The following is a 23123-nucleotide window of genomic DNA, read 5'->3' on the forward strand; positions in this document are numbered from 1 at the left end:
GTAAAATGGTGGTTCCATCCCAAGTTTTATGAGGATCTCCATACTGCTTTCCATAGTGGTTGTACCAACTTGCAGTTCCTCCACCAATGTATGAGTGTACCAGTGTACCTTTCTCCTCAAATCCTTGCCAACATTTATTGTTACTTATATTCTTAACAATTGCCATTCTGACTAGAGTGAAATGGAATCTCAGTATAGTTTTTCTTTGAATTTTTTTAGTTGTTGATGAACTTTTATTTTATTCATTTATATTTATACGGTGATGAGAATCAAACCCAGTGTCTCACACATGTGATGCAAGCACTCTACCATTGAGCCACAATCCCAGACCCCTCAGTGTAGTTTTAATTGTCATTTCTCCAATTGCTAGAGATGTTGAGCATTTTTTCATATTGTTGTTGACCATTTTATTTCTTCTTCTGTGAAGTGCCTGTTCAGTTCCTTTGCCCATTTATTGATTGGGTTATTTGGGGTTTGGGGTGTTAATTTTTTTTGAAGGGTACCTAGGTTGGTTCTATAGCTTAAATATTGTGAATTGAGCTGCTGTAATCATTGATGTGACTGCATCTCTGTAGTATCCTGATTTTAAAACATTTGGATATGTACTGAGGAATGGGATAGCTGGGTCAAATTGTGGTTCCATTCCAAATTTTCCTAGGAATCTCCATATGGCTTTCCAGAGTGGTTGAACCAATTGGCATTTCCAAAAGCAATGTATGAGTATACCTTTTCTCCACATCCTCACCAAAATTTATTAATACTTGTATTCTTTTAAAATTTTTTTTAGTTGTTGATGGACCTTTATTTTATCCATTTATTTATATGTGGTGCTGAGAATCACATCCAGTGCTTCACATATGCTAGGCAAGTGCTGTACCACAAAGCCACAACCCCAACCCCAATACTTGTGTTCTTGATAATTGCCATTCTGACTAGAGTGAGATGGAATCTCAGTGTAATTAAAAAAAATTAAGATGGACACAATACTTTATGTATTAATTTTTTTATGTGGTGCTGAGGATTCAATCCAATGCCTCGTTTGTGCGAGGCAAGCACTCTTCCACTGAGCTATAACCCCAGCCCCCTCAGTGTGCTTTTAATTTGTATTTCTCTAATTGCTAGAGATTTGAACATTTTTTCATATATCTGTTGACTATTCATATTTCTTCTCCAAGGTGCCTGTTCAGTTCCTTTGCCCACTTGTTGATTGGGTTATTTGATTTTTTAGGTGCTATTTTTTTTTTTTTTTTTGAGTTCTTTGTATATCCTGGAGATTAATACTCTATCTGAGGGGCAGGTGGCAAAGATTTTCTCCCATTCTGTAGGCTCTTGGTTCACATTCTTGATTGTTTCCTTTTCTGTGAAGAAGCTTTTTAGTTTGATTCCATCCTATTTATTGATTTTTGATTTTACTTCTTATGCTTCAGGAGTCTGGTTGAGGAAGTCATTCCTAACCTGACATGATAGAGAGTTGGACCTACTTTTTCTTCTAGTAGGCACAGGGTCTCTGGGTCTAATGCCTAAGTCCTTCATCCACTTTGAGTTGAGTTTTGTGTAGGGTGAGAAATAATGGCTAATTTTCATTCTACTGCATATGGATTTCCAGTTTTCCCGCACAATTTGTTGAAGAGCCTATCTTTTCTCCATTGTATGTTTTTGGCACCTTTGTCTAGTATGAGATAACTGTATTTATGAGGGTTTGTCTCTGTGTCTTATATTCTCTTCCACTGGTCTTCATGTCTATTTTTGTGCTAATACCATACAGTTTTTGTTACTATAACTCTGTCATATAGTTTAAGGTCTGGTATTGTGATGTTTCCTACTTAACTTTTTTCATTAAGGATTGCTTTAACTATTCTGGACCTCTTTATGTACCTAGATTTGCTAAGTAAATTTCATGACTGATTTTCCTATTTCTATGAAGAATGTCATTAGAATTTTAATAGGAATTGCATTAAATCTGTATAGCACTTTTGGTAATGTGGCCATTTTGACAATATTAATTCTGCCTATCCCTATCTTCTAAGGGCTTCTTCAATTTCTTTCTTTGGTGTTCTGTACTAGTTTTTATTGTAGAGGTCTTTCACCTCTTTTGTTAGATTGATTTCTGTGTGTGTGTGTGTGTGTGTGTGTGTGTGTGTGTGTCTATTGTGAATGGGATAGTTATCCTAATTTCTTTTCATCTGATTCATTATTGATTTATAGGAACATCATGATTTATGGGCATTAATTTTATATCCTACTACTTTGCTGAATTCATTTATGAGTTCTTAGAAGCTTTCTGGTGGAGTTTTTTGGGTCTTCTACATATAGAATCATGTTGTCAGAAAATAGGCATAGTATTGCCGCAGTCTGGCTGGGCAAAGTAACCCGGGGGGGGGGGGGGTGACAAGCAACTTGTGAAGGTTGATACAGCGGGAGCCACTTTATTGCAGGACAGCAGGGGTATATATACATAATTGAATACACAGCTTGTTTCAATTAACATCATCTAGATACATCAATCAGTCATCAAGGAATCCTCATTATCTTAATAATTACACACAGCTTAACTCAATCAATACCATCTAGACACAGCAGTCAGTCATTAAGGAATCCTCTCATCCTAATGGCTTGCTGGCGTTACTTCACAAACCACTCCCTCTGGCAAAGTGCCAGGCGCCATCTTGACTTGTCTGTGGCACTCAACATAGTATGAGCTCTCCTTTTATTTACTATTCATATTTATTTAATTTTTTTTTATGTTTTCCATTTTCTCTGATTAGGTTTTTTAAGGACTATGTTGAATAGGAATGGTGAAAGAGGGTATCCCTGTTTTGTTTCAGTTTTTAGAGGGAATGCTTTCAATTTTTCTCCATGTAGAATGATGTAGACTTTGGGGTTAGCATAGATAGCTTTTACAATGTTGAAATATGTTCCTATTATCCCTAGTTTTTCTAGTTTTGTGAGCATGAATGGATGCTAAATTTTATCAAATGTGTTCTCTACATCTATTGAGATAATCACGGGATTCTTTTCTTTTAAGTTTATTGATATGATAAATTATATTTATTGACTTCTGTATGTCAAACCAACCTTGCATCTCTGGGATGAATATGTTTGTGTATGTTATCTTCTAGTGTTTTATTAAGAAATTTTGTATCTATGTTCATCAGGAATATTGGTCTTTCTTTCCTTGGTGTGTCTTTGTCTGGTTTTGGCATCAGGGTGATACTAGCTTCATAGAATGAGTTTGGAAGGGTTCCTTACTTGTCTATTTTATGGAATAATTTGAGGAGTGCTGGTGTGAGTTCTTCTTTCAAGGTCTGATAGAACTTGACTGAGAATCCTTGTGGTCCTGGGCTTTTCTTTCTTTGTAGGCTTTTGATAGTGTCTTCAATTTCATTGCTTGAATTTGATGTGTTTATATTTTATATGTACTCCTGATTCAATTTGGGTAGGTCATATGTCTCTAGAAATTTGTCCATGTGGTCATGATTTTCTATTTTATTGAAGTATACATTTTAAAAATAGTTTCTGATATTCGCCTGTATTTCAGTAGTGTCTGTGGTAATATTTCCTTTTTCATCATGAGTTTTAGTAATTTGAGTTTTCTCTCTTTTTCATTAGCTTAGCTAAGGGTTTATCAATTTGATTTATTTTTTCAAAGAACCACCTTTTAGTTGACTTTTTGAATTTTTTTCTTTCAATTTCATTGATTTTGGCTCTCATTTTACTGATTTCCTGTATTCTATTGATTTTGGTGTTTCTTTGTTCTTCTTTGCTAGAGCTTTGAGATGTAATGTTAGGTTATTTTTGGTGACTTTCTATTCTTTTAATGAATGAGTTCAATGCAACAAACTTTCATATTAGCACTGCCTTCATAGTGTTCCAGAGGTTTGATATGTAGTGTCACTATTCTTATTTACCTCTAAGTATTTTTTAAATTTCATCCCTGATTTCTTCAGTTATCCATTGGTCATTCAATAGGATATTATTTAGTTTCCAGGATTTTTAAATCCAACCTGCCAGTCTATGTCTTTTGATTGGTGAGTTTAGGCCATTAATGTTCAAGGTTATTTTTGAGGATATAATTTGTGTTAATGTATAATTCCCTTAAACAACATGAAATGGCCTTCTTTGTCCCTTCTCATTAACTTTATGTGACATGAGGATAGAAACCCCTGCTTATTTACAAGATCTGTGTATCTTGAATGATATGGTTTTCCCCCATCCTTTTACCTTCAGTCTGTGGATGTCTTTGCCTATGAGGTAAGTCTCTTGGAGACAGCATATTGTTGGGTCTTGGTTTTTAATCCAATCTGCCTGTCTATGTCTTTTGATTGATGAGTTTAGGGCATTTACATTTAATGTTATTATTAAGATATTATTTTATTCCATATAATTTTGAATTATTTCCGCTTTTTAATTGAATAATTTCTCCTTTGATTGACTATTTTTCCAGTGTAGTTCCTCTCTTTGCTGGTTTTCACTTTTATTTTTCATTTTTTCTTCATGAAATACCTTATGGAGTTTGTTTTGTAGTGCAGGCTTTCTAGATGTTAATTCTTTTAACCTTTCTTTAACATTGAAGATTTTTATTTCATCTTCAATTCTGAAGCATAATTTTGCTGGGTATAGTATTCTTGTTCGGTACCACTTTTCTTTCAGACCTTGGTATATATTATTCCAAGACCTCCTAGCTTTGGGGGTCTGAGTTGAGAAATTAGCTGAGATCCAGATTTGTTTTACTCTAGATGTGACCTGTCATTTTTTTCTTTAACAACCTTTAAAATTCTATCCTTATCCTGTATATTAGGCATTTTCCCAATAATGTACCTTGGTGTGGGTCTGTTGTAATTTTGTATACTTGGGGTCCTAGATGCCTCCTGTACTTGATTTTCAATTTCATAATTATGGTTTTGGGAATTTTCAGATATTATTTCATTGAAAAGATTTTTCATTGCTTTGGTTTCTATCTCTGAGCCTTCATCTATCCTGATAAATCTTATGTCTGGTCATTCTATATTATCCCATATTTCTTCAAAGTTCTTTTCATGGTCTTTTAGCATTTTTTCTCCCTGGTCAACTTTATTTTTAAGATTATATATTTTGTCTTCATTGTTGTGAAATTCTGTCTTCCAAGTAGTCTAGTCTGCTGGTGATGCTTTCCAATGAATTTTTAATTTGTTTATTGATTTATGCATTTTGAGGATTTCTGACTGATTCTTCTTCAGGATCTCTATCTCCTTATTGAAGTGATCTTTCACTTCTTGCATTTTCTGTCTGATTTAATTTCTTATGTTACTGTTTACCTCATAGATTAGTTTAACCATGAACTTTTTGAATTCCATCTCTGACATTTCTTCCACTATGGTATCAATGGAGTCTGTTGTTGAGGTATTATGTGTTGTTTGTGACAGTTTGTTCCTTTGATTTTTCATATTGTTTGTGTGTCCACCCATCTATCTGGATGGATATGAAGCTACAGAGTTTCGACTTAATGAGTTGATAGTGTTCCTGTATGTTATTAGTACCTCACAGATTGGGGAGAGCCCAATAATAATAACAATCTATGCAAATAATATTTAGCAGTATACTAGGTACTTAATTCCTATTTTGATATCTACAGTGTTAATTGGTCCAATATTCAGAAATAGTAGGACTAGCAATTTCCTTCAGTAAAAACAGTAAATAATTATGAATTGTGTCTGGCAAAAAAATGAAACAATATGTATTGTCTGTAGCTTCCACCGTATTAGTTATTTCTGTGACATTGGTGGTAGGGGCAGAAAAATATAGAACACTTCACAAATTTGTGTGCTATCCTTATGGAGTAGCCATGACAATCTTCTCTGTATTTTCCAAAGTCTAATATATGTGCTGCCAAAGGGAGCACTGTTAGGCATTTTAGTTATGTCTTTGAGAGAATCTTTTTTTGATCTTGACTATTTGGTGTTCTATAGGCCTATTGTATTTGGATTTCCATCTATTTCTTAGGATTTTGGAGATTTTTCTGATATTATTTCATTGAAAAACCGTGCATTCCTTTAGTTTGTATTTTGGAATCTTTGACCATGTGGTAATGATTCTTAGATTTGGTCTCTAAATGTTATCCCAGATTTCTTGAATATTCTTGTCATGGTCTTTTAACATCCTTTCTTTATTGTTGACCTTATTTTTTTAAATTTATTTTTTAATTTTTTATTAGTTTCTCAAGACAATACAATGATCTTGACATATCATACATTTGATTCAAATAGGGTATGAATTCTCATTTTTCCACATGTACAGATTGCAGGATCACATTGGTTATACATCCATGTGTATACATGCAGCAATCCTAGTATCAGTTGACCTTATATTGAAGATTATGTACTTTGTCTTTAATGACAGAGAATCTGTCATCAATGTGGTCTAATCTATTGGCGAGGCTTTCCATTGAATTGTAAATTTGATTTATTGAGTCTTTCATTTCTAGGATTTCTGTTTGGTTCTTTTTTGGAATCTCTATCTCTTTATTTAAATGATATTTTACCTCTTGTATTTTCTTTCTAAGTTAATTTCTTACATTTTATTTTATCTTATTGAATATCTTCACTATGAACTTTCCAAATTCTTTCTTCAACATTTCCTCCATTGTGTTGTCAATGGGATCAATTGTTGAAATGTTGTGGTGCTGTTTGAGGTGGTTTGTTCCCTTGCTTTTTCATATTGCTTGTATGTCTACCCATATTCTGAGATGATTATTGTTTCTACTTTTATGCAAGGGACTATTTAGTGAGTTCTTTTCTCTTAAGAGTCCTGGGCTAGTTATGTGGCGGTGGACACCTGTAATCCTAGCAGCTCAGGAGGCTGACCCAGGAGGATAACAAGTTTAAGGCCAGTCTCAGCAACTTATGAAGGCTCTAAGCAACTCAACATGTCCCTGTCTCAAAATAAAAATTAAAAATGCGCTGGGGATATGGCTCAGTATAATGCACCCCTGGGTTCAATCCTTAGTACCAAAAAAAAAAAAAAAAAAAAAAAAAAAGAAAGAAAGAAAAAAAGTTCTTGGCTGGGTGAATATCCAGGTATTGATACTTTCACTTGATGTGTGTCTTCTGCTCTTCCCCATATCAGCACCACCTTGAAAGAAGACACTGAACCGTATTAAGTATAATCATTTCAGAGCAAAGCCTTGTACTAATTAGTCTTAGGAAATATGAAAACTTGTTGATATTGTTCTCCACATTTCCTCTAATCCAAGTATAAAATTGTAGAAATGTTCTGGAAGAGGATGAGAAATTAATTATCAAAGTCAGTAAATTTACTGTTGCATTATATAATTGTGCAAAGGAAGAAAAAGGGAAGAAAGAAAGTAAGAAGAAAGAAAGAAAAGAATAAGCAAAAAGAAAGAAAGAATAGAAGAGAATAATATAAACCAAGGTTAAAAAAAGAAAAGTATCAAGCAGGTTTGGTTGAGGGAGTAGCAGGTAATGTCAGAGAGAGAAGAGAGACTAAGGGAACAAATGTAAATCTGAGCTAGGAAAACAGGATGATTCCAAATAATACTTTTAAAATGTTAGAAAAATACAATCATGTATTGGAGGCATATGAAATACTAGGAAAACAACTGTCAAATCAAAATGAAGAGTAACATATGTATGATCAAAACTGATATTAGAGCTACTTATAGTAATCCATGACAAGGTGGAGAAAATTCTTATTGGGTATTCCTGGTTTGGCTTTCATCAGGATTTGGTACTTTTAGAAGGTACCTATCACTCTACAGCTTTGGATTCTCTTATAGGTGCTGCGGTACAGGAGCTATAGGGTATTATAGATTTCTCATCAGCTAGTTCTTATTTGTCATTCTGGGGTCTGAGGTCACATGTGCAGAGAATAATCTGTTTCATCTGCTGGCTATTTCTGTTGGGTACAGGAGCATAGGATGCAAGGCTCAGGGCTGTCACTCTGATTTCTATGAGATGCTGTGCACTTACTCCTGTCCACAGGGTCTTTTTTAAAGTGGCATAGAGACATGTGGCTGTCTCCAAAAATGAGACCTGTGATTGTGGGCTCTTGCTGGATGATCTGAGGTGCAAAAGTATCCCCCGTTACTGATGTAGATCACTGAGGTACTATCCCTATTAATGAGATATAAAGTCAGTTGACTCACCTGCATCTGAGCTCCCACTATCCACAGTTATGAACCACTGGTTTCTGCTGTCATCTGCTGGGTATCCCCTGGAAGGGTGCGACCTAAGTCTGCAACTGTGGGGCCCTTGAGCATGGGCTGTCCATGGGCTTTGTTGCAGAAGCCTCTGCTTAGGCTGATATAGATCATCAGGGTACCATCTCTGTGACTTTGAGTTGGTTGGCCTATGTCTGAGCTGTCACTGCTCATGGTGGTGAATCACAGGGGCCTGCTCCCCTTCACAGTAATCTCCTTGGGGCATGAACCTTGTGCCTGTCTAGTACTGTGGAGCCTGAAGGTCCAGGCTTTCTGTGGGCCTTCTATGGCACCAAAGCCTCCATCCTGGCTGGTATAGCTCAAAGGGGTTTTATTGGTCACCATGATGGGGATGGGATGTTACCTGGCTCATCTTTGCCTGAGCTACTGTGGATGCTGTATTGAGCACTGAGTTAAGGTTAGCACTCCTCAGGAGTGATTAATTCTGGGAGTTTCTCCACTCCATTCACCTTTTCTGTGATGATGGGTACAGGGTTTCAGTAATTTTTAGCTAGCATCGATCTCTCTGCAAGTTCCTTCTAGGTGGATTACTGAGACAACCTGTTTCAGAAGCATCCTCTCTGGTTCTATTTATTGCTATCTAAAGGTGAGGAGAAGCTGAGTTGATTTATTTTCTTCCAAGGAAGCTAGTTAGCTGTAGATTCTACAAAATGGCTGCCATGGCTATCAGTCCACAATTTGGGTTAAATGGCTTGATCTCCTTCACTATCTTTTATGTTCCTGTCCAATTTTAATTTGTTTTGCTTTTCTTTCCAGTTGTTGTTAAAGAAGTATGCATATGTGCTTTTCATCTCCATCTTCCTGTTATCTCTCTTCCCTGACTCCACCCTGGCACAGGTTAAGGATCAAGGAATTCTGCCCCTATTTTTTGCACCAATAACCAAACTTCAAGTCTCTACAAGTCTCAAACTCTTCAATATTGAGTTGAACATCCCTCTGGTCAGCTGTTCATTCACCACTTTCTGGGATGTGGAGGGGTCAGGGATTGCTGCCTAGTCCACTCCACCATCTTCCTAACTCTTATTTTGTTTTTTGTTTTTTTCCAATTTCAGTATTTAATGGAAATACTTGCCTAGCACGTGAGACTTTTCTTTATTTTTTTAAAACAACTTTATAGGCAGGACTAGATGGCATCTCTGAGTTGCAGCATTCACTTCATAGGTGGTAGCAGGAGGAAGTTTTAACTTGAACCTCATGGTGGCCTGGGGCTAGACTCTAGGACATGTGTTGTACTAGGATGTCTCACTATCAGGAATCAACTCTCAGATTGGTAGAGGGGGTAGTAAGTAAGGAGAGCTCAGAGTTATTGGGGATGGGCCTTTTGGAGCTCATCACCAACCTGGACAACTAGGGAAGTGCTCTTCCCACAGGATTGTGGAAACAGAAGAGAATTCTCACAGATTCATGTGAAGAGTATGTGTGCATGGTTCATATACTGTCTGACTGTGGGCAAACCACAGTCCTTCCAAATTTCCCAACCAGAGTTAAAGTGGATTTAGCCAAGTTACAATGCTCTGTAATAGCCTTTTACCTGCTGGAGAACACAGAAGGGAGACAAAGTGGAAGAGAAGTGTAAGCCCCCAGGAAAGAGAGTTCTCTGCATCTCAATAGGAAGAAGATGACTTTATTTTTCCTGTTTTCTCTTTTGAGAAATCAAATGGTTGTTTGTTGTGATGGCTAAACTTACAGGATGTGTTTCCATCTCCAGATTGCTTGGTTGCCAGCAGCCACTGTTGACATTAGAAGTAATAGAAAAATTTAGAAGTGTTACTAAGACAGTGAAAGGAGTGTTTGGACTGAAAACCACACTGGTCTGTGAATTCAGCACCTCTTGCAAAATGACATCTAAAAAATGAGAAAATTAAGGTCTTCTCCAGTGTCTTGGCTCATTTCTCCCACTATAACAGGATATCACAGTAATTTATAAACAGTAAAGATTTCTTCAGTTCACAATTCTGAAGGCCGGGCAGTCCAAGGGCATGGTTCTAGTATCTGGTGAGGGTCTTCTGGCTGAGTCAACCCGTTGTGGAAAGGCAAAAAGGCTAATGAGTACCTGTGAAAAGGAAAGTTTGAGGACTGGATTCATTTTTTAACCCACTATTGTAATAACTAACCCATTCCATGATGACAGCATTAATCAGGGGCAGGTCAAGTTCTGTAAACCTGGAGAACACTAGAGTCTGACTTGAAAATAAGTAATCAGAATTCTTGAAAATTTTAAACTATGTTGCCCCAAAATAAGAACAAAACTTAACAGAAAGACTGATGACTGTTGACTAAATTAAACACCTTGAAGTTAGCATTGAGGAACTGTCCCAGAAAGTGCAAAAGATAAAGTTGAAACCATGAGGCAAAGAGCACTAACAGGACTTCTCAACAGGAAAATAAAAACACAAGAAGAAGAAAGACAACTTCTTCTTCCTCAGATGTGGTCAGCTGCCTCTTCTGGGGATCTTTCCTCATGACCCAATCAGCTCTCATTAGGGTTTACTTACTAATACCACTATACTGGGATCAAACTTCCAAAACTTGAATTTGGGGAACATATCCAGACCACAGAACCCGACGACTAACAAGAAACCCAGTATTTCTAGTTTACGTGGTACACTACACAAGAGAACCAGAAATGAAAAGTCAGACACAAAGCTTATACCAACCCTGTACCTCCTATATCTTCCCCAGAAGTGTCAAGGTCAACTTCATTCATGGGAACCCTCCAATTTATTCTGTGCTTTAGAATGGCCATCATGGTGATCCCAACTGGCCGGACCGAAATAAGGAGAAACTTCATCTACTCTCAGGACAAATACCAAAGGCCCCTGAAGTCCAAAGCTCTTCACATAACCCTGCAAGTTGTATGAAATATAATGGCACATGGTTATTATACAAAATCTTTTGTTCTTGTTTTTCACGAAGGTGCAAGTATTTGAGTGAACCTATATTCTATCCCTCCATGTTTCTCTTCCATGAAACCATTGCCCATTTTTTCCTACTTTGAAACAGTTCAATAGCTAATTTTTATTTTCTGCTTATTTCTCTTCATGATACATCTAAATATTTTTTTCAATAGTACCTCCATTCTAAGCACTATTCTGGACTCCAGAGTACTGAAATATAACAGTTATATGCTCCTCCCCATTCTGCAGGAAAATGATTGAAACCACAAAAATAACCTCTCAAATTTAGGAAGATTCAATATTGTCATGATTTTAATTATTCCCTACTTGACATATAGATTCAAGACTATTCCAATCAAAGTCCTACAAATTATTTTGTGGGTATCAGAAAAATGATTCTAAAGTTTATATGGAGAAGCAAAAGACCCAAAATAAATAGCCATCATAATATGAAAAGAGAAGAATAAAGTCAGAAGACTGACACTATCTGACTTCAAGGTTTATATCCCTCATGATAACCAACTGAAATGGATTATGGACCTAAATATAAGATGCAAAACTATAAAACTTACAGAAGATAACATGTAAGAAAATCTTATGTATGGCCATGACTCTTTAGATACAACACCAAAAGCACACTTTATGTAAGAAACAATTGATAAGCTGGACTTCATTGAAATTAAAACTTTGTGCTCTGTGCTCTGTGAAAGAAAATATAAATAGAATGAAAAGATAAGCCATAGACTGGGGAAAATATTTGTAAAAATACATCTGATAAAAGACTGTTATACAACAAATACAAAGAATTCTTAAAAGTCAACAATAAGAAAATGAACAAGTAAATTAAAAAATATGCACAAAATGAACAAGTACTTCACCAAAGATGATATACAGATGGTAAGTAAGCACATGAAAGGATGTTCATCATCATACATGATTAGGGACATGCAAGTTACAACAAAGATGAGATTTATTACACAACTCTTAGGCCCAAATCCAGAACACTGACAACACCAAATGCCAGCAAGGATATAGAGTATCAGGAATGCAATCATTGCTGCTAATAATATGAAATGCTGCAGCTACTTTGGAAGAGATTTTGGCAGTTTCTTACCATCTGATTTGGTAGTCATACTCCTTGATTTTTACCAAAATGAATTGAAAACTTTTGTCCACACAAAAGCATGCATGTGGAATATTTATAGCAGCTTTATTCATGATTGCCAAAACTTGAAAGCAACCAAGATGTCTTTCACCAATGTGGTGATTGGAATAGCATTAATCTATATGTCAATTATTATAGATTAATAAACTATGGTGCATCCTTACAATGTAACATTATTCAGCACTAAAATGAAACATGATTAAGCCAGGAAAAATATGGAAGAAACTTAAATGCAGATTACTGTGAAAGAAACCATTCTAAAAAGAGTACGGACTATATGATCCCCACTATATGATTATCTGGAAAAGGGAAATCTATGGAGAGTGTGAAAAGATCAGTGATTTACAGGAATGGGAGGAAGGATAAATAGGCAGAACACAGAGGATTTTTAGGGCACTGAAAGGATTCTATATGATATTACAGTGGAGGATGTATGTTATTATATATATAAACCAAATCTCACAGAATATACAGCATCAACAGTGAACCCTTATGAACTTTGACTTCATGACAATGTGTCAATGTAGGTTCATTATTAGCAACAAATGTACCACTGTGGTACAGGGTGTCAATAGTGGAGGAGGTTGTATGTGTGGGCATAGGGAGGTATGGCGACACCTTCTTTCTGTTCAGTTTTACTTCGAACCTAAAACTGTTAAAAATAAAGCATATTGATTTAAAATGAGAACTATGCTCTTTTACATTGGGAGAGAGAAATTGCTAATTCTGGAGTTACTTGACTGTTACCAGAAATATAACATTGATTTACTAAAGATTAACTGGAGCCCAGATGTTTTACAATCCTATTAGGTAAATAGGGTATCATTTTTCCTTGAATAGGAGAAAATATAACAACAAAGTTCCATTGTCTTATTGTCTCATGTTGGGCATAAGTCAGTTTTGAATCTGACTTAGCAATTGATCTCATCATTCCTTTCCCCGCAAACATGAATTCTTCACATCTTTTTTGAACCAGCTTTTTATTCTTTTCCTCCCTTTGACACATAATGAATGAATGACTGTCTGCATGGGAATTTTATGATTTTAACAACTTCATGATTGTGATTCTATACCATCCTAAGGTCCAGAATGGCCTTTTTCTCATGGGCCTCTGGTTTTCTGTTGGTCAGGAACAGAGAGCACAATAAGGCAAATAAATAGGCAACCAGATAGTACCAATCATGACTTCCATATAATGTGCAAAAGATTCTTCTTTTATCACATTAATATTCTTTTGCTGTATACTAGCTCTTATGTATCTTTAATATTAGCTACTTATACCATCTATTACTCATTCTAGTTCATAAAACTTTCAGCATTTTACCCTTAGACAATGTGGGGCTTAACTTACTGTTTCCTAAGGTGGCTATACCAAAGTGCCACTGTAGGTGGCTAAAACAACAGAAATATTTTGTCTGGAGGCCAGAAGTCCAAACTAAAGATATTGGCAGGGTTGATCCTTCTGAGGGTGGTGAGGGATCATCCCTTTCAGGTCTCTTTCCTAGCATCTGTATTTTTAAGGGCAATCTTTGGTGTTATTTCCTTCATCTTCACGTGGTGCTTATTTGTGTGCATACCTCTGTGTTCAAATTTCCCCTTTTTATAAGGACACCATATATATTGGATTGTGGGCCTGCCCCATACCTGTATGACCTCTTGTTAATTTATCTAATTACATAAATAATAACCCTATTTCTAAATAAGTTCACATCCTGAGCTACTGGGGGTAAGGACTTCACCTTTTGAAGATTGGGGCGGGGGAGACACAATTTGGTCCATAACAATTTTAAATTAAGAGGGACACTTTCTGTCCATCTATGTACCCTCCCACAGAAATTTCTTCAAGTCCAAACAAAAATCTCCATTGATTCAAAAGGAGCTATTGTAATCTGAACATCTGTAAAAAATAAGATGCTCTTAACTGTGAGTACCAAAAATATGACTCAATGCCATCCATGGGAATGAACCGTCTTGGGTGTCCATCCCGGTTGAGCATTAGACTGTTAATTCACATTTACTGCATCCACATAAGAGATCCCAAAAAATAACTACCCAGCTAAACTTTCCCCTGATTCTGACTCATGAACTTGTGAGTGTGGATATTTTGAGTAATTGGTCACACAACAATAGGAACTTAATGGGAAGAAATATCCAGACCAAATGAAGAATTCATATGAAAGGTTAGAAAAAGAAGGAATCTTATTGAGAAATGTGGGAAAGAAACTACTAAGAATTTCAAACAGAAATGTCCCCCTAACCAAGGTATTAAACTACATTCATAACCAAGGAATTCTAAATAAAAGGGCAAAGAGATCACGTTTGAAACCCCTCAGTTAGGAGTAATATGAAATAGTGGTGATGATATGGAGCTTGATGGAGCCATAAATTGGTAAGACAACCCAGAAACCAATTTGGCAATACCTTTTAAAACTGAAGATAGTCTGATCCATCAATGCTTGTGCTATGTATAAAACCTAGTGAAATTCTCCAAGTATATTTTTAATTTTTGTTGTGATAGGTAAAAAGGGGAAACAACTTAAAACTCTGTCAATGGGGAAATTGGTAAATAAATTTGTGTACACAGCACAAATAAAATACTAAACATAAAAATTGATGAACTGGATTTTCATGTATCACAATGGTAATTTTTATAGACATAATGATTAATAAAATGGATGAACAATGAGAATATACTGCCATTTATGTAAAGTTTTAAGCAGGTAAACACAAACCTGCCAATTGTTCAAGGATATATTCTTTTGCAGTAAAATTTACCACAAGGAAATGCAAATGTAGGATCATGTTTCCCTCTATGGGGGAGAGAGTGGGAGACAACTGGGAAGGCAATATAAAAGGGGCATACCTCAGCAGCAGTTTTAGATCTTAATCCAGGCAATATGTATAAAGCATTGGTTGCACTTTTCATTTTACTTTTTTGTGTTAAATACTTGGAATGTATTTTTAATTTAATTATCAGATGCTCTTATAAAAAATTCCCAGGACAGTCTCAGACTCGGCAGATTAGACTTCTCAGAGTGGAGCCCATGAACCTGTCTTCTGAGTGACCCTGTTATACTGGTCTAAGCCAGGATAAGGCTATTCCAGTGGAGTTTGGCTCCCCCACAGTCTATTATACTTTTCACTCTACAAGTTGACCAAATGTTAGCTATGATACAAGGTGATGAGGACATAAATGCAAATAAGACAGTTCCACTGGCTTTAAGAGTAACTTCAGTTACAAAAATGTTCAAAAACTTCTCAAACCAAACATTCTTATCTATTGCCTGAATCCTAGTGTTCCCAAATCCTCTTTTCCTGGTGTGCAGAACATCCACTGATCACTGTACCTGACTGGGATTTCCACACACTCCTTTCTGGAGAAATTCTTGGCATGGTCCTCTGCCTTGACACTAGTAGAATCTACTACTTGACTATTTGACACTACTTGACGTCTCACAACTTTGCCATTTATCACTGTTTGGCCTTGGATCAGTAGTGTCATTTCTCTGAGACTCCACTTCTGACCCAGAAGCTGAGTAGATGAAAATTTAGTTTGGGACTAGTTTAATGCATGGAATGGCAAAGCTATGACCAGAGTTTGAGGCTTTTAGACAGCTATTCTTTTTTGTGACATTTTTTATTTTTATAGTTACACATGGCAGTAGAATCCATTTTGACATAATTATAAAAACATGGAATATATCTTGTTCTAATTCAGACTCCATTACCTCTCCTGCCCTACCCTCTCCCCACTCCCTGTTCGCTTCCATTTGTTGATCTTTCTACCACTTACCCATAGTTATTTTTTAAATTAATTTCTTGTGGATATACATGAAGGTGAAATTCACTGTGGTATATTCATATGTGCACATAGGAAAGTTATATCAACTTCATTCTACTATCTTTCCTTTTCCCATCCCTTCTCCCTTATCTCTTCTCTTCATTACCCTTTGTCTAATTTGCTGAACTTCTACCCCCCTTATTGTGGGTTAGCTTACACATATCAGAGTAAACATTTGAATTTTTTGTGGGGGGGATTGGCTTGTTTCACTTAGCATGATAGTCTTCAGATCCATCCATTTACTGGCAGATGTCATAGAGTCATTCTTCTTTATGACTCAGTAATACTCTATCGTGTGTACGTATCACATTTTCATTATCCATTCATCTGCCGAAGGGCACTAGGCTGATTCCATAGATTAGCTATTGTGAATTGAACTGTTGTACCTATTGATGTGGTTGCATCACTGTAGTATGCTGATTAAAACCCTTTGGATATATAACCTGCAGAGTGGGGAAACTGGGTCAAATGATGGTTCCATACCTAGTTTTTTGAGGAAACTCCATACTGCTTTCCATAATGGTTATATTTACAGTCCCACCAATGTATGAGTGTACCATTTCCCCCATATCCTTTCTATCAGACATCTATTCTATTTCATTGCCTTTCCTAGGAGCACCAAATATTGATTTGGAAATTTGTATGTCAGTGTTGTTTTTTTTTTTAATTTTTTAGTTGACCTTTATTTTATTTATATATTTATATATGGTGCTGAGAATTGAACCCAGTGCCTCAAACATGCCGGGCAAGTGTGCTACTGCTGAGCCCCAGCCCCAGCCCCAGACCCAGACCGAGCCCCTGTATGAGTGTTTTGTGAGAAAGATAGATTCTGATGACCTTTTAGATGTTTCTAAGGAATTATATACACATACTTGACCTTCAAAGCAATTCTGAGAAGGTCCTATTCAGTGTCAATTCTACCTGCAGTAAGGTGTGTAAACTTGAATATATCTCTTCAGCCCTTTGAGGCTCATGAGTTAAAAAAGGATAATATCAACATACACCTCACATTGTTCTGGTAAGGAATAAATGAAATCATTGTTACACAGACACTTTAAGAATCTAGTCTAGCCAGGTGTGGTGGCATATGCCTGTAGTCTCAGATACTCAGAAAGCTGAGGAAGATCCCAAGTTCAAGGCCAGCCTGGGCAACATAGGGAGACCCTGTCCCAAAATAAAATTTAAGTAAATGAATGGAACTGGAAAACATCATTCTAAGGGAAGTAAGCCAGACTTAGAGAGTCATGGGTCAATTTTTTTTCCTCACATGTGGAAGCTAGAGAGAAAAAATAAATTTAAAAAGAGATGAATAGAGGAGAGGAAAAGAATCAAGGAGGAAGGAGAAAGGGAGGGAAAGCAGAAGAACTTGAGAACAAAATCGACCAAATTGTGCTACATACATGTATGAATACATTATGATAAATCCAATTTTTTATGTATGATTATGACACATCAACAACATATACATGTAAATAAATAAAAGAAAGATCAAAACAGTAGAGAAAGTAGGGAGGGAAAGGAGAACCACTGGGGAATTAATTGGAGTAAAATTATCTTTTGTGCATATATGAATGTCACAATGGACCACATTATTCTGTATAATTATAATGCACTGCACTAAAAAATGACAAAATCATAGAATTTGCAGGGAAATGGATGGCACTAGAGCAGATTATGCTTAGTGAAGCTAGCCAATCCCTAAAAAACAAATACCAAATGTCTTCTTTGATATAATGAGAGCAACTAAGAACAGAGCAGGGAGGAAGAGCAGGAAGAAAAGATTAACATTAAACAGATACATGAGGTGGGATGGAAAGGGAGAGAAAAGGGAAATTGCATGGTAATGGAGGGAGACCCTCATTGTTATACAAAATTACATATAAGAGGTTGTGAGGGGAATGGGAAAATAAACAAGGAGAGAAATGAATTACAGTGGATGGGGTAGAGAGAGAAGATGGGAGGGGAGGGAGGGGGGATAGTAGAGGATAGGAAAGGTAGCAGAATACAACAGTTACTAATAGGGCATTATGTAAAAATGTGGATGTGTAATCGATGTGATTCTGCAATCTGTATTTGGGGTAAAATTGGGAGTTCATAACCAACTTGAATCTAATGTATGAAATATGATATGTCAATAGCTTTATAATGTTTTGAACAACCAATAAAAAAATAAATTAAAAAAAATAATTATAATGCACTAATAAAAACACAAGAAATAAAACTTTTAAAAGGGCTGAAGATGTAGCTCAGTGATACAGCACATGTTCAGCATGTGCAAGACACTGTGTTGCATTCCCAGTACAGCTGAAAGAAAGCAAAAAAGGAAGGAAGGAAGGAAGAGAGGAAGGAAATGAGAAAATCTAGTCTGACCAGGGAAGTCACAACTGGCAGGCCAACAAGTGGACCACTGACAACTACAATGAGAGACTGAAGTAATGTGGGCAGTTCTCTGCCACATCCCTATATAAGTTGGGTTCCCAGACCCAGCTGGATAAGTGGGTCCCAACAGAAGGCTGGAGAGGGGCTGGAGGCCTGCCCATGGGAGGCCAGGATGGAGATGGCAGAACAGGCAGGAGCACAAAGAACACGGGGTTGGTATGAGGGCTCTTAATGAAGGACAGACAGTCTCTTCCTCATTTAATTGCTGCCCTGGAACACAACTAATATATAAGTAGCCTGCTAAGAGCCAGGAAGACTAGGCAGTCCCAAAGGGTGGGGCTTCAAGTCCAGGAAACAGCCTCCCAAGACCGTGAATGTGCAGTGTGCAGACCATGAAAGGCCATGGCAGATCTTCCTATGGGCTGGTCACTGACACTCAGGGCAGTGAAGCACATAGACCCATTGTGTACCCTCCATGGCCCCAGCCCTGTGGTCTCTTCCAGTGGGATGGGCATTGCCCAAAGCTTTGATGGGGTGGGGTGATGAGCACACATTAACACACCTGAGCACAGGTTTGTGCACATGAGCGCATGCCGCATCTACTTCATGGAATCACACCTGGACCTGGTGCCCTGGCCTGGCCCAGAGACCAGAACAATCCTATCCTGGGTGGGGATGGAATCAAGGACTGCAGGCAAAGAAGCCCCTGAGAGCCTGCTCCCCACCCCTGGCCAGAACGCAGAGCTGGTGGGCCCACCCCAGGCCGCTTCCTAGAGGACACCTTGGGCGCAGCCCCCTCGCCGTGCTGGCGCCCCGGAGGGCACATCCAGGAGGAGCAGGGGACAGGGCTGGACCCAGACGGACCGGGTGGGGAGAGCCAAAGGCGTGGGGTCTCCAGACACCGACACCCAGACACCCCCTCCCCCCCGGGGGGGCTCCACCTGTGCCAGGGCGGAGGCGGGGGAGGGAGGAGGAGCAGGTGACGTCACCCGCGGTCCCTGGGTGCCCGCGGCGGCGGCGGCGACAGCCCGGCCGCGTGACCCGTGCGCGCCAATGGCCCGGCGGTCTCCGGGGCGACGCGGAGGGTCCGCGCTCCACCGCCACCGCGCCCCCGCCCCGCGTCCGCACTGCAGAGAGCGGTGGCGAGCAGGCGCCGGCGCACTGGCCCACGTGCCGCGCCGGGAGAGCGAGAACTGGACGCAGAGCCAGCGACAGGGCGAGGGAACGAGGGGCGACCGACCCCGCCGCCGCCGCTCTGCTCAGCCCGGAGGAGCCCGCGCCGCCGGGGCCCGGACCAGGGAGGACCCCGCCCCAGCAGGAGGTACCGTACCCCGGGAGGGGCCGCTCGGGCCAGGGAGACCCCGCGGCCCTCCGCCCGCGCCGGCCCAGCCACAGCAGCCCGCGGGGCGGGGGGCGGCGTGGGAGGGTGCTGTGGCCCGCGGGAACCCTCGCGGGGTGGGGCGGGGGTCGGGGCACGAGGGGCGGCTGGGGTGGGAGTGGGGGGTTGGGCATTAACCTCGCTGTCGCCCCGTTCGCATTCACAGGTTGTGGAGACCTGGGTGGGCTGCAGTCGTCCTGGGAGTTGGCTGATATATTTATGTGCCCACATCCTGATCACCCACCCCCAAATTAGAATCTGCTGAAGTTCGGGAACATGCCATTGACCCTGTTGCAGGACTGGTGTAGGGGGGAGCATTTGGACACCCAGAGGTCCATGTTGATCCTGGGAATTCCTGAGGACTGTAGTGAGGATGAATTTGAAGAGACTCTCCAGGAGGCTCTCAGGCATCTGGGCAGATATAGGGTTATTGGCAGAATGTTTAGGAGGGAGGAGAATGCCCAAGCCTTTCTACTGGAGCTTGCACAAGATTTTGACTATGCTTTGGTCCCCAGGGAAATACCAGGGAAGGGGGGACCCTGGGAAGTGATTGTAAAACCTCGAAATACTGATGGAGAATTTCTCAATAGACTGAACCGCTTCTTAGAGGAGGAGAGGCGGTCCGTGTCAGACATGAACAGAGTCCTTGGGTCCTGCACTAATTGTGCAGCTCCCAGATTGGCTATATCACCAGATTTCTGGACCTGGGCCCAGACCCTGGGGGCAGCAGTGCAACCTCTGCTAGAACAAATGCTATACCGAGAACTAAGAGTGTTTTCTGGGAACACCATATCTATCCCAGGGGCATTGGCCTTTGATGCCTGGCTTGAGCACACCACTGAGATGCTACAGATGTGGCAGGTGCCCGAGGGGGAAAAGAGGAGGAGGCTGATGGAATGCTTGCGGGGCCCTGCTCTCCAGGTGGTCAGTGTGCTGCGTGCCAACAATGCTGCCATCACAGTGGAGGAGTGCCTAGCAGCCCTGCAGCAGGTATTTGGACCTGTGGAGAGCAGAAAAATTGCACAGGTGAAATTTTGTAAGGCCTATCAGGAGCCAGGAGAGAAAGTCTCTAGCTTTGTGGTACGGTTGGAACCCCTGCTTCAAAAAGCTGTAGAGAAAAATGCAGTATCCCGGAGGAATGTGAATCAGACACGCCTGAAACGCATCTTAGGTGGGGCCACCCTTCCTGACAAACTTCGAGAGAAGCTTAAGCTGATGAAACAGCGCAGGAAGCCGCCTGGTTTCCTGGCCCTGGTAAAGCTCCTACGTGAGGAGGAGGAGTGGGAGGCCACCATAGGTCCGGAGAGGGAGATTCTGGAAGGGTTGGAAATAGGCCCAAGGCCATCTGCCAGAGTTGGTGGGGTCAGGGCAGCGTTTGTCCCTGCCCTTGGCAATACTCTTGAGGCAAGGCCTTCCCAGGGTTCTCGACGCTGGAGGGGCAGAGGCCAACACCGGAGAGGAGGTGTGATGAGGGCTGGCTCTAGAGGATCAAGAAAACGGAAACACCACACATTCTGCTATGGCTGTGGGGAAGATGGCCACATCAGGGCACAGTGTTTCAACCCTCCCAATCTGCCCTTGGTGAAGCAGAAGAGACAGGCTGCAATTAATTTGGGAAACGGGAGCCGGGCTTGGGACAAGAGCCATCCCAAGTCCAAGGCCAAGTAGGCTCTGGAAAACAGGGCAACAATTCTTATCACAGGCCTAGGACACAAACAACAAATTTGAAGAATGGGCAGAGGCAGGTCAGACAAAGAGCAGAGGGTTTCAGTAGGGAAAAAGGACAGAGCAATCAGGTCCAGACTGAACCCTGTCACCCTCTACCAGTGGGAAGGGACTCCAAGAACCCAAATCAGACTTCATGCAACTCAGTGAGGGTCCATCACAGGATCATAAAGGGGTGCCAGAGTACCAAGCAGGGAGCTGCCACACCCTGCACATGGGAATCTCAAGCCTCACACAGAGACTCCAGCGATATAGAGTATGAAGACGGTGAGACGGTGGGCTCTGACATGCGTGTCTGCAATGTCATCTGGCCACCTCCAAGTTCCCACACTACAGACTCAGAGCTAACGATGCCAACCAGACACCAGGATACATGGAGCATGGGGGAGCCTGCCCCGGGGCCATCCTTGTCAGAAGGAGCCAATACCTCTGAGGAAGAGCTCGAAGAGAGAGAAGTAATGCTCCGCAGGGGAGGTCGCAGGGTCCAACCTGTCTTCAGGATCATCTATACTGCTCTAGGGGAGCCCCAGGAAGGCAGTACCCTTGAGCCCTTCCGCCCATAAAGGCCGGGTCTCCAGACCCCAAAGCCCTGGGAGCCCAGCACCATCCCAGAGGCAGTTTCCTTTCCTGCAGCCTGACAGGGCTGTATGGGCAAGGACACCAAAGACTAAGAAGACCCCTAGGTGGGGGCACTGGCACCCACTAGGTCAGTGCACCCAGAGCTGGCTTAGGAGTGAGTGGATATAGAAGGCAGCTTTTGCTCCAAACAGGAGGAGGTAGAAAAGGAGTGGGAGGAGGATGAGGGAGGACTTGGAGGGGGGCAGTTTGTTCTGTTTTGTCTGTGCAGGACCACTGGAGAAGTGGAGAGAGCAAGCAGGGAGAACTGGGGCCTGGCTTGGCAACTCACAATTCAAGAGCTGCCAACCCAGGGTCAGCCCCAAACCCGGCCAGCCTAGGGTGGCCAGCCTTGAAGCACTACTGATCGGCCATCCATAGCCTGGATGAGGGCACCTGAATACACCTGCCACCTGCACTGGACTGGGAGACGTCGGGGAAGAGAGTCCATCTCAAGGGTGCCAGCTGCCTGGCTCTCCCAGCAGGCAAAACCCCAACCCGATTCACCGTCCCCGGGACAGGGTGCTCCTGTCCCTGTCCCTGGAAGCCCGCCTTATCTGTAAGCCCCATAGTGACCCACCTCAGGCAAACGCCCACCCCCACGCTAGCCATCGTTCCTGTGCAAAGCCGTGAGGTGTGTGTCAGCCCCGGGCAGAGGACCGCGCCCTCGCGGCCGGCCACCTCCAGGCCCGGGCACGTGCCGTGAGCTTCCGGGCGAGCCAAGGCTCTGCTCGCTCCTGTCCAGTGTCGTGAGCTCAACCTCTGCTTTCTCGGTGTAGATCTAGGCCAGCTGCCTGCCGCTTGTTCTCGTGGAGATGTGTGTGTGTTCTTCTCTGAGCAGCTCCTCCCAGGAGGCCCTGAGCCCAGTCCCCAGGAGTCGGAGACGGGAGCCGGCGGGAAGGATGGAC

General features: G+C 40.9%; 1 protein-coding gene and 1 non-coding gene across 2 annotated transcripts; one reads left to right on the forward strand and one right to left on the reverse strand.

The window, feature by feature from the left end:
• Positions 1 to 5771: 5771 nt before the first annotated feature.
• Positions 5772 to 5878, reverse strand: LOC114107181 (U6 spliceosomal RNA). The gene has a single exon (XR_003585299.2). It is a non-coding gene; the product is annotated as a U6 spliceosomal RNA (small nuclear RNA).
• A 14273-nt stretch (positions 5879 to 20151) lies between these two features.
• Pnma3 (PNMA family member 3) lies at positions 20152 to 21543 on the forward strand. Its single transcript, XM_071606835.1, has one exon. The coding sequence runs from the start codon at positions 20152 to 20154 to the stop codon at positions 21541 to 21543; it is 1392 nt and encodes a 463-aa protein (XP_071462936.1).
• Positions 21544 to 23123: the final 1580 nt, after the last annotated feature.

Source organism: Marmota flaviventris, chromosome X (genome assembly GCF_047511675.1).
Source record: "Marmota flaviventris isolate mMarFla1 chromosome X, mMarFla1.hap1, whole genome shotgun sequence".
Taxonomy (NCBI): Eukaryota; Metazoa; Chordata; class Mammalia; order Rodentia; family Sciuridae; genus Marmota; species Marmota flaviventris.